Genomic DNA, 14,760 nt, shown 5'->3' on the forward strand with positions numbered 1-14,760 from the left:
GGAAGATAAGATGACTTTCATCGCCAAAAAAATATCGTGAGAAAAAAATATTCCACCTCTTTCAAAATCCAAGATCTTGGTCGAAAACTGGTGACGAATCAAAATCGCATTCACTTCAATTCGCGGTTTTACTACTGTAAATGATTAAATAACAATGTCAAGAACTCTGTTTGTAAAGAACGACATATCCACTAAAACAAGACTTGCACGATCGTTTACATTTACAGAAATTGCACAACAAACCATTTATTTGAAAGTGTAACACCCTCTCTCTCTTTCTCTCTCCCTCAGTCATACTCTCCCTTTTCCATTCTCCTTATAAAATGGAACTGTCTACAACTTAAAATCTTACTTAACGCTCCAATTCTTTTTTCACGTTAATAAGCCATTAATATCTCTCTTTTTTCCGTAACTCACTCTCTGAATTGATAAATTCTTAACACGACCACAGCAGATAGCGCCATTTATTTTTACTGTCCCCGTCATTTATCGCCAAGAATTTTCGATTATTCATGTTCAAGTTCGTGAATTTGTCGTACCATCCTTGACAAAAAAAAAAAAAAAAAACAAAACACAAAATGAAAAAAAAGAGAGTAGAAATAGACCGATATCGAGCGATTAGCAAAACAAGGATAATAAAAATTCACCTGACCATGTCAACAGTCTAATCGAGGACGATTTATTCATTTGAGGTCAAGACCATATTCAACGATTAATTTCGCAAAATAACGAACGGAGGATATACCAAGGTCAATGGACCTTAATATCATGGAGATTTGAAAATGGGTCATGAGACGACAATTAATCTTCAACGATCAATAATTACTCAGTATTATTGGTGAAAAAAATGAACAGAAAAAAAACACAGAATCACAACAAACAGTAATTAATTATCAATTGAATTTCAAATTTTAACAAATTTTTCTAGAAAAATAATGGACCCACCGATCCTCATCGTCATCTTCGTCCAGTCGCACATCCGTCATATCAATCATCACCATTTTATTTAAATGTTCTACACTCGATGAAACAGTTCCTGAAGAATAAAAACTCCGGAAGTCCAAGGATTATTTAGAAATCACAAGAGAAAAAGGCGGTATTGATCTAAGAAAATTAATTGTGGGGAATTAGTCAACTTCAGAGATGATTGATTATAAAAAACCACTGAGAGCTGAACGGAACAGTAGCTGTTCGTCTTCTGCGTCTTCCCGAAAGTGACTGACTGGTCGCGCTTGCGCTCCATATGAAAATTTAAGTTGAAAAAGCCCCGACTGGAGGGCACGTCCAATCGACGTACATACAAGTCTACGTCAGTCGGGGGAAAGAGGTAATTGTTAATTTCGCACGTACAAAATGCCAAAGCTATGGCGATGAGTTGATTTGATGAAATTGAAGTTATTTATTTGCAAAAATATGGAGAAATGTAATTTTTTTAATATCATTGTTGTCATTTTGTGGGAGGGGCAGGAACGGAAAATATGATAATTTAATATTAGAAAATATGAAATTATATTTTTCTAGGCCAATTACACAGGCTATTATGCCTTACTGATAATTGAATTATTTAGGAAATTATCATTTATTTTTCGGCACTTCTCCACTCAGCATTTTACAAAATCAATGGGAAATAGTTCAGTAATTTGAAGTCTATATTTAAATAATGAGGAATTATTTGCATATTGCGAAATCAACTCGCTCAATCACTTTAATATATGAATAATCTGATATTTGCCTTCTGGAGAAATTACCGTATCGCTGTATAATATTGCGAGAAAAATTACTCAACTGGTAGGTAAATTTTTCCAGGTAGTCGTTAAATTTTGCTGAATAGTATGACACGGTTACCAAATTGTCAGGTAATTTCCATAGATGTTTTTTCATAAATTTTAAAAACGGATGCGCCACTATGAAAATTTGTGAGTCATTGAATAATGACTCAACCTACAGACAGTATATTTTTTTATGCTCATCTTCGACATGGTTTCCTCGAAATTCACAAAGAACTTTCAAACTGAGAAGATCTCGATTATAAATTCTTAATAGTGTAGTGCGGAATTTATCAGAATGATTTTTTGCTTAAGAATAGAAGCCTTCCATTGACCATTGGAAATTCTCTAAAATATTATGAAACCCAGAAAAACTGTAAAATCTGTGAAAACGCGAAAAATCTGACTTTTCAACTTACGATAACAATCATTAACATTAACTTTGATGTGTCATTTTAGCTCAATCAGTCCAGTAGTTCCTAAGATAGCAACTTTTATAAATTTCCTTTTTCCTCAATATCTCAAAAATTACTGCAAAGATTTCAACTTTTTTTTTCAAAATACTCGTTTTATTTTATGATAAACCTTCCGTTTTACCTGCACCTCTAAAAAATGGCTGATATAAAAATTCGCTTATATTCAGTAATTTCTGAGTCATTCAATGACAAATGTGATTTGAAAGTTCTATGACTGAAAGAAAAATGGAATTAATGGCGACTGACAGGAAAATCTTCAATTCATGATATTGACTGCAAGAACGGAAAGATGATATATGAAATCGAATATCTTTGGAAATTGTACCATTGGCTGAAAACGAGTAGATCTCAATGGATAATAGAAGACCAGCAGCTTCTCTCAATTTTGAAATAAATTTTTTAGACAAAGTTATTCATATATTACAAAACCACTGGACATTGAGCCTTATCATTGCTACCTAAGAATTAATGTACCGTAGTTTGTAAAAATATCGATAATTTTTGGAAGGTATTTTGGTAAGAAACTTCGAGGATTCGGGGCTCTGCTTGATTTCTCAAAAATATCCAGGAAGTTTCGCTATTTTTGTCACTGTGGAATGCCTTCTATTTACTTTTATTATGATACATCAGAACTTCCAGTTGAATTCCCCGTGACCCACAGAGTCTAAAAATTTTACAGTCATTCTATCACATGACTCCAATAATTTGAATTTGAAATCTTGACATTGAAACATTGGAAAAATTTTTAAATATCATTTTAATAATGCTTTGTTCAGAATGGCAACAATTAGCCAATTTCTCAATCGAACTTGAAAAATTCTTCCCAAGAGGTCCATAGCGTCGACTGGGATAAACTGAGACGCCACTCGGTGAGAAAATGAGGAACATTTTATATTTGAAAAGAAGGATGCTAAATTACTTGTTACTAAATTGAATTACTTGTCTGTGAAGGAGGTTAAATGACTAAATTACTTGGAATTTAACCTCCTTTTTTTAAAATATGGAATGTTCCTCATTCTCGGACTGAGTGACGATCAACCGAAAAACTCTGGTGAAGAGTTTTTTAAACTCGATTAAGAAATTGGCTGATTTCATTCATCTCAATATTCTAAATAAATGCCATTCACAATGTGATATTAAAACAGATACATTCAATACAATTGATAAATGAAAATGAGGGAATTCCTAGTATAGTGAAACCCACAATAATTATACCGAAATGTAGCAAATGAATATCCCTGAGGGGATATTGATAATTCTACTATGTTTTCTATAGTATCGACGTGTTGGCAATATAGGAAACATACTGATCCAGATATTCTAAATCCATACCAGCCGGAACCACTAAACAAACTATACTACTACCATTGCTCTAAATTCCATGAAGGACATTGCCCGAGTCAGAAAAGTAAAGGAACTTTCTGTAGTAGTAGTCCCGTCATTTTCGCTTTTCTATAGGAAGGAGGGTTTCAGGGGATAGAAATTACACCAATCGATAGATTAGAGTTTCGTTGTAAACATAATCAAAACGTATGTGCTACCTTCTATCCGGAAAATTTATAATCAATTAAAAACAATCCAAGTTTTGTCACAACAACGCTTCGAGCCCAGATTTTTCCCGCCCGCAACATTTAATGCAGAAAAAAAAAGTACTTTGTAGTTTAGAGAATTTTCTATCGGACGAAGTTAGAATGTAGCAAAAAATGTTATGTTAATGACTTTAACATAACTTGTAACAAAGTATCAGCTGATTGTTCCACCGGAAGAGTGACACGTGATGCGCGACGTGCGCAAGAGATTCAAACTCCTACTGTACTCTATTGCGATTTTCTTTGCGAAAAATAGAGTTGCGGGAAACTTTGAAGACTAACAACCAGAATTTAATTATTGCAATATTTTATTTCTGTTCAACAATTACATGGAAGAAACAAGTTCTCAAGAAACAAGTCCAGAATGAGAATTATTGGCTGGGAGATTCTGTAACAAAATGATCATATTGGTCAATCATCGAGATTAATGAAATTATGGAAGTTTAATTATATTTACCGATTTACCATTCATCATCGATATTTTCAGTACGTCGTTTTTTACTCTCGCCCGGTTCAATTTTGTCTTTGCAGTCATGCTCATAAATTGTAAATAGCATAAGTTCATCATCAACGTCGTTGAAATTACTGCAGTGTCGATCATCGGATTTTTCTGCTGAATCTGAGGTGATATTGATCTCCATGAAATTCAAGCATGAATCTCAGTGACATCCAGTGGATATGCTTTTACATTTTCAGCCTGCAGATAGCTATCCATCCACAACGATTGGTGGCCTTGCCATTGCTCTTGCAAGTACGATAGATCATCCTGAGGATATTTTCTGATGCAGCTGGTATTCTAGTCATGATAGGAAAATAGATATTGTTCTTCAACTCCCATCTCCAGTCCATTGATTGAGCCCACATCCTAGCCACTTTTGCACTTGTTAATAGCCTCGCCACAGATGTTCCTCAGTGGTTGCAGCAGTTGGTGGAAGGTGTGCTACACGAGGTGCGTTTCCTCGTGTAGCACACCTTCCACCTAAAGCTTACCTACAGCTTAATGCACGACATTAATCGATGATTCTTCCTTATGGGCACTATATAAAGCCAACATCAACCGATGCTGCCTGCTTGCTTGATTCCCTCTTTGGCAGCCTAAGAATCATGGAAAATTTTCACGTCGTCACTTACTTTTGTCTTCAGGATGTCTAAAAATTTTTTCTTCCCTGTGCCATAAACAGCACGTGTTGGGTAACACCCAGTAAAGGCATGGTTGAAGAGAATGGTGTCTTGGAGGTGGTGACAATCCTTTGTAAAGAAAACATTATTGCTGGTCACATAATTCACATATAGATTGAAGACATTTTCGTAGGTACTTCCAGCTGGCCATATCACTTTATAAAGTAAAAATCCGCCATCAATTACATGTCTATACTCACATACATTGATAGAACTAGTGGGCTGAGCAGAAACAGCATCGTAAGATTTTGCTTTCGTGGGTTTGCCCATCATGCCTTGATCATCAAACAATCAAAGTTGAAAAGGAGCTAATTCGTAGGTGAATACTTCTACCGCCAAGTGATAGTCATTCTTCGTAGCTGCTGTAATCCTTCGGAAGATCAACGTCGCCTTGCAGCTGCAACGGATTTCATACGAGTCGTACACTTCAATTTCACGTCAGCAGCATTCAATCATTTCCTTCATGGTTGATTTTCCTATTTCCAATGCCTAGCCACAGTAGGCTACATTCCCACAATCTGCAAGTGATGTGAATCAATCAGCTTCAACTGGTGAACAAGGATCATAAATTTGGAGGCACTTCAAAAATTTAGCGTAATCCTGAGCATCACGCTTGATACTTGTCGATCTCCAGTCTGTGTACTGCTCTGAACTTGCAGTTCGTACTCTTACAAAATTTTCGAAAGCATTGATCACTTCAAAGACAACTGGCATGCCCATTCATTGTTTATTCCAGGACTGCGAGTTAGTCCACCAGACGTTTTCATGGTACCCATCAGCGTCTACTCCACTCATATTTGTACAAATTCCAGCCTATTTTTTTATCAAATCTTCGTATAGTAGAATACCCTTGTTTCATCAATTTTTCATATTCTTGCGGGTCCATGATATTTGAGAGCTCTGAAATGTGCTGGAAGTATATTTGACCGAATTTGGCATAGGTCAAGCGACCAGCAGCGTGAAAAATAGGCAAGATACCTCGCACAGACTTCAGATGAAGCTCCCAGTTCCCTATAGACTCTGCTTCTATCAACAGTGTGATGCAACTTAAATACTCAAGCCTTAATCGAGATGTTCTTACAATGTTCGTCAAAGTTTCCAACATCTCCAACATTTTTATGCTCTTTTCTTAGAATATTTTGTCTACATCAAGTTCTTCTAGCATTGGTGGCATGAACTTGGAATGCTGTGAGCATAGTTCTCATGTAAGCTCGATTTTCATTTGAAATATTGCTAGATTTCTGCGCAATGATGGGTCCCAATTTGGCATATACGAGGAGATGACCTCTAACTGCTCTGGTAAAGGCATGTCCGATCATCATGTGTGTTAACAGTATTGCCTGCAGGAGCTGTTGTTAGCAGGCCTTAAAGCCACTGCCATCCATGATAGTTTCAACAGATCCAAGAAATGACATCAACAAATGAAATCCCCCCAATCTCACTATGACACCTTTGAAGTAAGTATGTTTATCCATCACCAGCTCCACAATTTTCGCATACAACGGCTGATTAAAAGTCACCAATGAGTGCTTCTGAATAAGCATGATTCAGCACAGTATTTATTGTGTCTGGATGTGATGGTGGGAGGTTCACAAATGATAAACAGTGAACCTGGGCAACTACATACTCTCAGGTGTGGGTTATCGATTCCATGTAGTCTCTCCAACTGGGAAAATTTAAGATTTCCAAGCACTCGGCCCAAATGTGAAGAGCATAAGCAACTGGTAACGTATCACGCTCACCAAGCTGCAGTTGGGATACATCAACAAACTTGAATGACTTCAATCCAGTTTTTGTATTGTCCAACTTCTCACCATATACCATCGAAATATTAAATTTCGAAGAAAACTCCGAGGCTTTGGGCATTCGGCTCTGTTTGTATCACACCTTGGTAGTGATTGCAGTATTTGGTGTCACGCGACGAATACCTCTCATACTATGGAATGTATTGAATCTATCCAAAGTATGCACCTTGTTATCAGCATTATCAAATACATGCTGAATATGTGCTTGCTCTTCAAATAGTTTATTATCACTAAATATAGCAGATACTTCGTAGATACCAAGATTGCCGTAAGACTCGCAAATCCCAAGTTCATTCAATATTGTGATTAGTTCTTTGGAAGCAAGTCTTCTATGTAAGTAAACTCCTGTTGTCCTTGAACGAAGAGCTGATACGATTGCATGAGCGACAAAATTACATTTCATCACTAATTTTTGTTCAGTTTTTTTTTGCTCTTTATTGGATTATATAGTTTCATTTATTCTAGGAAATACTTCCAGGGCTTATGTGTTCAAAACTGAATCGATGTAGAGAGTGCCGGAGATTTAATATAAATATAAACAATGACTCCATGGCGAGAAGGGAATAAGGGCTCCTTTGTATATGGGTGACGATATTCTTTTTGGTCCTATGACCGTCTAGTTAGTTAGCTCAAGCAGCTCATCGAGTACAGACGTTTTTCTTCCTCGTGCGTTTTAAGAATAAAAGAAAAGTTATTTATAAATTGATTGCATTTTAATTTAATTAAGCTTCCCATTTCCAATACTCTTGAAGTAAACACCATCCAAGAAATTGCCCAGTTTCAGGAATATCAATTTCAACATTTTTCAGTAGCTCTTCAGGAGTTGGATAAAACAATGTTTCGTATGCCCGGCTGCGGATGTTTTGACGAACTATAGCTGCAGCTGCACAAACAATACAGTGTCTGTCTTCCATTTGATTTTTTGGTATTCCTTCACCATAAAATTTTCCATACTTGTTGATAAGTTTTTGTTTCAAAGTGGCTCTGAAAGTTGTCCAACCTTCCATGTCCTCCATTAGGTCACCGAAAAAGAATTCACACTCACACCACTCTTTTCCATATAATGACGAACACCTTCAAACTCAGCATTTAGCCCCGGGTACGAGTTGATCTAGCATTGTGCTTACACTTGTATTAAAATTTTTCGAAACAGACAGTGTGATAAGGAGCTTTTTCTTGTTGCAGATCCTTCCCTCGACTATTAACCTCTCTTCTTCAGACCCTTCATCATTACGAAGAGCAATGCATTTTTCGATGCACATTAGGTACATTAGGAGTACATATTATACGTCCTGGTTTATCTTTTGGCATCGAGGGTTTCTTACATAAAACACAATGAGTCTCAAAACCTGTGGAGGTGCTCCACTCTTAGATGCGATCGTTTCCTGCATGGGGATAAACGTAATGGGGGATTAGCTTCAAAACCCAACGACTTACGCGTAACCAATTTTTCAAAAAGTGGGAACCAGGGGTGGTTCTTCCAAAGTGGTACAACCAAAATTCCATACACTTTTCACGCCTTACTTTCGCCAATGTTCTGAAAATCACGGATGAACAGCGTGAATCAGCGTAGAAACACAGTTTACACCATTGAATGATGAAGGTGTCAATATAAAGCGCATTACTTCTGGGTGTCCATGAAATATATTTCTCATATTTGGCATTCTTCTCAAAAGCAAATAAATCAATTTGTGACGTCCCAAAGACCCTAAGGATCTTATAGTAGCATATGTCGCTGAGCTCCCATTCAGTGTCTATATTTTTAATTCTAGATATATTATCAGCAATGGTATTATCGTTGAAAGAAATGTAAGAGGCGATTAAACTTAATCCTATTTTCGGCCCATTGTCAAAGGTCGCGAGCTAATTGATTAAATTTTTGAAATTTAGTGCCGCCCATTTTATTGAGATAAGATATGGCGATAGTGCTGTCTACCCGGAGTAGAATTTTTGCAGTTACTCAGTTCCGCAGCTAATTGCTTTAATGCAATTTTTATTGTCAACAGTTCTAAGAAATTAATGTGTATCTTTTGTTCTTCTTCTGAGCAAAACCTTCATTCTGCCAGGGTTGTTCCTGCCAATTTTTGGGTTTCGATCATGGATTCAATTTGAGGGCTTTCAGCTCTGTTACGCATTCATGATTTCCTCAAAGAGCCTCAATCTCCTCCTTTTTCATACCCTCAATGCAGATGAATGCCCATCTTCTCAACAGATCAGCATAATTTGCAGTTTGACTGCCGAGCTGGAGGTTGAATCATCACCCAACAATGAAAAAACAAAAATGGGGAATAGGATCATATAAATGTCCAATATATATAAATCAATATGTGTATTATATTGAGTGAATTCAACGTTGACAGATACACCTGCTGTTCGATGCAGAGAGGTTATACTCCCATCTCTGTCTTGCCATAAAGCAGGTAAGTCTTAGTCTCGTCATAAGACCGAGTTTTCGACTAGCCTTGTTCTCTCTCCTTTTTTTTCTTGAACAGAATCAGGGCTGTATTAAATACAACTGTATTGCCCTTATAGGAAACACCAATATTTGTTGGCATCCTTGTCCTGCCAAACGGTTAAGCACAGATGTGTTGCGACAGGAATAAATCTCGTCACACGAGCAAGCTCATACCTGACTTCCACCATTACATCTTTTCTTATCTTGAATAGTTACGGAAAAAACTTATGAATTAAATCCAATTTCTTCTGGTTCGTCGTTATTAACGTTTTCTGTCTTCTCTTCCTATTCAATGACTTCACCGCCCTCTGATGTAGTGTCGGAAGTAATTGTTTCCAAATGTTCCTGATTGTTTGACGGCATATTCTCCTTGTCAACTGCGTTCTCGTTCTCGGATGTTGTCTGGATTGCGTCGCATGTGACCAGCCTCTCTTCTAATTTTTTCACTTTATTCAACAATTGTTCTAACATTTTATCTCTTTCACGACATCTTTTCTTTGACTTTTTACCCGTTATAACACTGTTAATTGAATATATCACTGAATAAACACAACAAAGAAACACAAAAATAAGATTCTCTTAAAAATGCGTGTGTCACCAAGCGCGCGCGAAGAAAGAGTGCAGTTTGGACGCGACAAGTCGGTGAGGTGGAGATAGTCCCACTGACCCCTTTTTCATTTCTAGCTCTAGAGACGCGTATGGCACATAATGGATTGAAGGGATACTACAAGCTATAATGTGGGAGACCGAGAACGAAATATTATTTCAATTGTGCAAAATCATGACGTTACTGATTAATGAATAGTCCAATAAAAAAAAACACCACATTCAAAATTATATTTTACCGTATGAATGTTTCATAAATTATTTGTGTTAGATTTGTCATTAAATCAACTTTAAATATGTTCTATTGAATTATTGCATTTAATTTTATATTTCAAATGACGGTTACAAAAGTGAATTGGCGTGGACGGCTGAAGAGGCCCCCAAGAGTCTATATAACCATAAACAATATTTTCAACGAAAGGAAGAACAGAGAGTTCTTTCATTATATAATAAATTTTCGTTGAGTCTTTGTAACTAGGTTTTAGTCACCTGGAAAAAACCGCGCAGTACAAACATCTCTTTTTCGTGCCATTTAAAAGGAATAAAAAAAAAGCAAGCTTAATTAATTGTGTATAGTATTCATTTATATATCCCACTTCCAATATCTTCCGAGACCTGTAGAGGAAAAATTTTTCGAGACGTTATTACAGGGATGAGGTGTATGGGAGGAACAATGGAACATTCTGGAAAAATCATCATTGGGAAGTGGTGATCAGGCAGTGCGCCTTGGACCGCTGGCGAGTGAACATCATAGAAGAATTGTCTACGACTACCCCTTTATTTAAACCAAATAATTAGTTAGCCAACCACTCTTGTAATACTCATGAATTTAAGTATACGTTGAAAAGAACTATTGATTTAACATTTTCTTGAACACTCCCGGCGCTAAAATTTGTGCATCTTACAGAACATAGATTAAATGTATACGAGGAATTATATAAACGGTGCATTCCTGTGAAAAAAATCAATTTGTGAATGTTTGTAAAAGATCTCTCACCGTTGCTTATACAATTAAAAGAACTGATGATCTTAAAATCCCATGAGTATTATTAGAATGATGGCATTTAAAAAACAGATAAAAAAACTGAGTTTCAGTTTTTCGCGGCTAATTATTATAATGAACCGAGGTAAGATTAGTTCCATATATATCTACACTCAACGTTACGTTATATCCTACGTCACGATGCTCATACCTAATAAGACTCGTACGTGAAGAATTTTACATCGTACATCACGAAAGACCAATTAATGGAATATCGGTGAGAGCGGTCTCGTAAGACGTCAATTGATCGCTTGATTGAAAATCAGGAAAAAACATCATCAGCAACTTATGAACCTCAAGTGATTTCCAGCGAATGTGTTATTAATAAAGTATTATTCTCTGCCAAATTCGCAGATATTACTTTTAATTATAATTTAGTTGGATATTGGTATTGAAGGTGGTCTCCATTATATCAGTAGTTTTGGAACTATCCTAGAATAGTATTCCAGAGAGAGCGATGACTGCATGCAGATTCAATGATCCCCATTTTGATAGTTGCATTTTATTGCCATTTTTCCTCCCGAATGAAGCCCTTGTATTTGGCGGATTTTTTGACCCTCTAATTTAATTGCGATTGCAAACTATCTAGAATCTTTAGAAACGTGAAAAAACTATGTTTTTTTATATCTTAATATCAGTGTGTACATGTTGAAAAAATTCGCAATTTTGACGACTAATTTTGAGAAAATTCTTCATGAATGCGGTAAAATTTGTAGCAAAAAATTTAAATTTTCAACTTCTAATAGGTATCATTAACCTTTACTTTAATGCGTCATTTCATCTCAATCAGTCCCGTAGGTCCTGAAATATATCAACTATTGTTAATTTCGTTTTTCCTCAATATCTCAAAAACTACTGGAAAGATTTCAATTTTTTAAAAAATACTCAACTCAGTGGGTTCTATCTATATCGATGGAAATAATCACATTTTTTCGGATAAAATTTCGAGACATCGCCGGTTTTAGGTTTGATCATTGTAAACATTGACAACATGGTAAATTAATAAAAAGTCGAGATAGCGAGTTGAAATTTTGTACACTTGTAGCTCTCATAACATCAAAGGCTGTTCTTTTGGACGAGTGCAATCAGCCGGGCGGTTCCACACTTATTACACCTTTTGCGTGAATGTATTTCCTTTAATATCTCATAAACCACTCAGCAGATTTCAATTTTTTCCTCTTTAAAATGCTCGTCTCAGTGAGCCTTATACTAAGCTATGAGAATATGTGTACTCGTTGGTACAAAAATCGAGAGATATCACCATTTTTTTTGTTTTAATTTCTAGTATTTTATACTCAAAAATCATAGTTTTTATTATACGAAAGAATCAGACGTCGGATGAGCGTAATTCGTCGGGTGGTTGTTACAAAATTTATTGTTTTGTCCAAGTTCATATTAAATATATATTTCTAAAGCCCCTGGCGAATGTCAGTAGCACAACTAACTCTCATCCCGAATATCTACCTTTCCATTTTCGGAATGGAATTGGTGCGAATCCATTCGCAAGCATACTACTAATCCAAATGGTATACCACTTCACTTCTATATAAATGATGGAAAATAAATAATAACGCGCAAAGTATCGGTCACATCACTTCTGTCGAATAGCACCGGTCGCCTGCTTGTTTTCACTTTAAAATAACACGGAAAAAGTGCCCCACGGACGGGAAGCCATACTTGTTCTAGTAGTGGTAGTACCTCCACGATATTGGTCACAAAATGTTTTTGTCGAAAAATGTGCTAAGTGCATAGTGTAATGTATCGTTGCTTACAAATAAAACTGGCACTATCGTTTCTTTGAACATAAAATAAAAAATAAAAGGGGATACGACGCTCATAAATACATGTCAATAAACAAAAAGCCGGTAGAGGGGGATATTACGCAAGTTGTTCTAAATTCTTTCCTGTGAATGAATGACTTGATTTAGTCCTATTATTAAGGGACCCTATTATCCCTATAGTGGTCCTATTGGTCCTATCACCACTTGATTCGAGAAATGAATTGAGGGAGTCTATTTCAACAGAAAAAATATCCAGAGATATGGGCAAAATGAACGTATTTGGTGCAGTTATTTTTCACCTAATCGAAAACCAATCCACCTGAATATCTCCTGAGGAGAGGAAGTGACAGGAAAGATTTGGGGACATTGATTGTAGGGTTCGAGGGGTGTATTTAATGCATTCATTTTTTTTCAGCTTTCAAGGTCATGATTACGAGCTGCAAGCATAGGGAGCTTTTTTTTAAAAAAAGCAATCGCATTTTTCACCCCAATGAAACTTGTTTATTTTGATGAACAGTTTTTAGATATCTCATCATTTACGTCAATTCCCGCGTTTCTCCTCAGAAAATGCGACGAAAATGAGTTCTCATATCAAACTGAAGGTTCAAACTTTCTCAGCAGAAGCCAGGATGCACCAGGCGAGTGGGTATGTTGCAAGTCAACGGTGGCAACATTGACCAACTCGTGACCTCATTAGCGCTGTAAACGTCCACACAGGTTTGCGCTATTTTCCTCCTCTTGGTTAATGCAAGGGAGGCGAGCAGAGTTTACCTCTACGTGGTGCACCCTGGGTTACCTTAAGAAAGTCCCAATTTCCACTACCGCAACCCATTTTCGTCATATTTTCGGAGTAAAGACACAGGAATTGGTATGGATGATGAAGTATTATTATTATTATTATTATTATCTATTTTTCTTTGGTGTTACCTTTTTCGGTTTTACACCTCCTCCTTTCTTTCTCCCTAACACTGTGATCCCTCTTTGTTTTTACCTCCTCTCCCGTTTCTCTTTTACATTTTTGTTCCCCTTCCCCTGCGGTGCCATGGGACCAACTTTTTCCCCAGCTGTACTGCATTTGCACAGGAGTAGAGGGAAACCATGGAAAACCTCTACCGTACAGTCGGCTGATAGTGCAGGGTCCCAGTGTACCCTTCCGTCGCACTGACTAGAAGGGTACAACACTGGGTCTCCACACCCGTGCCTTCCGCGCAGTAATTTTTTGAGCGAGCGAACGGTGTTCCTAAGCGGTCACCCATCCAAGTAGTGTCCCAGCGAAACGCTGCTTAGCATCGATGATCGCCGGAGCAACACCGCACTCGCCCAACCATTACAGTCGGTTGGATGATGAAGTATCTGAAAACAATTTATCACGACTACCCAGTTTCACTGAGGTCCAAAATGCGATTGTCTTTACAAAAAAAGCTCCCTATGCTTGCAGCTTACAACTATGACCTTGAATGCTGAAAAAACTGAATGGATTAAATGTTCCCCTCGAAACCCTACCACCACTAATATCCCCCAACACTTTGTGTCACTTGCCCCCCTCGGGAGATTTTCAGGTTGATTTTTTTCAAGTGCAACACCCTATTTATTAAAATGACAATTTTTCCATGTTCCTTCTACTTGACATTGAAACCTTAAAATGAGCAGTTCTCAAGTGTAGAGCAGTTAACACTAAGAAGTTGCCTGTAACAATGTTCCGTTTCTGTGTGTACACTGGAGAATAATCCATTTGTACATGAATTATATGCGAAATTTGAAGAATAGTATGTGGAATGTGTGAAATAAACAAAGAATGAATGAGTGAGTGTTTTGTTATATTAGATATTTGTGCACGTATGAAAGAACAAGTTGACTCTAGTGGACGTTAAGATTTGTTTAGATGCTAAGACTTTAATGTATTTTATGGGTTTGTTTATTATAAGAGATGTAAGGAAAAGGTGACGTGTGTCTCGAACATGAGAGATTTATGTTAGTTGTGTTTTAAGTTTTGAGGATTTGCTCTATAGCATAATGGTGAGTGTTGTCCGGCCATGTGGGATCACTCATGGGACAGACCCT

At 36.8% G+C, this 14,760-nt stretch overlaps 2 protein-coding genes and 1 long non-coding RNA gene across 6 annotated transcripts in view; 1 reads left to right on the forward strand and 2 right to left on the reverse strand.

Moving 5' to 3' along the window:
• LOC135166579 (protein GDAP2 homolog) overlaps nt 1-14,760 on the reverse strand; it is a 44,854-nt gene that overhangs the window by 11,601 nt on the left and 18,493 nt on the right. The gene's annotated exons all lie outside the window — the stretch shown is intronic.
• LOC135166582 (uncharacterized) lies at nt 550-14,025 on the reverse strand. Of its 2 annotated transcripts, XR_010299710.1 has the most exons (3): nt 12,383-14,025; nt 946-8,200; nt 550-806 (listed from the first exon to the last, which is right to left on the reverse strand). XR_010299710.1 is itself a non-coding variant. In XM_064128945.1 (2 exons), exons 1-2 carry the CDS (start codon nt 12,426-12,428, stop codon nt 9,556-9,558), a joined length of 300 nt encoding a protein of 99 aa, XP_063985015.1. In that variant the 5' UTR covers nt 12,429-14,025; the 3' UTR covers nt 8,209-9,555. The 2 variants fall into 2 exon arrangements, 1 of the variants encoding a protein (XP_063985015.1); XM_064128945.1 differs by lacking the exons at nt 550-806; nt 946-8,200 and adding an exon at nt 8,209-9,809.
• Nucleotides 9,804-13,752, forward strand: LOC135166586 (uncharacterized). Its single transcript, XR_010299712.1, has 2 exons — nt 9,804-11,003; nt 11,092-13,752. It is a non-coding gene; the product is annotated as an uncharacterized LOC135166586 (long non-coding RNA).

This window comes from Diachasmimorpha longicaudata, chromosome 10 (assembly GCF_034640455.1).
Source record: "Diachasmimorpha longicaudata isolate KC_UGA_2023 chromosome 10, iyDiaLong2, whole genome shotgun sequence".
NCBI lineage: Eukaryota > Metazoa > Arthropoda > Insecta > Hymenoptera > Braconidae > Diachasmimorpha > Diachasmimorpha longicaudata.

What these genes read in the sequence shown, in the direction of transcription:
- LOC135166582 (XM_064128945.1), bottom strand. Translation starts at nt 12,428, where the DNA reads ATGCTTGCGAATGGATTCGCACCAATTCCATTCCGAAAATGGAAAG. An exon ending in TCCATTCCGAAAATGGAAAG is followed by an intron (nt 9,810 to 12,382) that starts GTAGATATTCGG and finishes GTGTTTATTCAG; the next exon opens with TGATATATTCAATTAACAGT.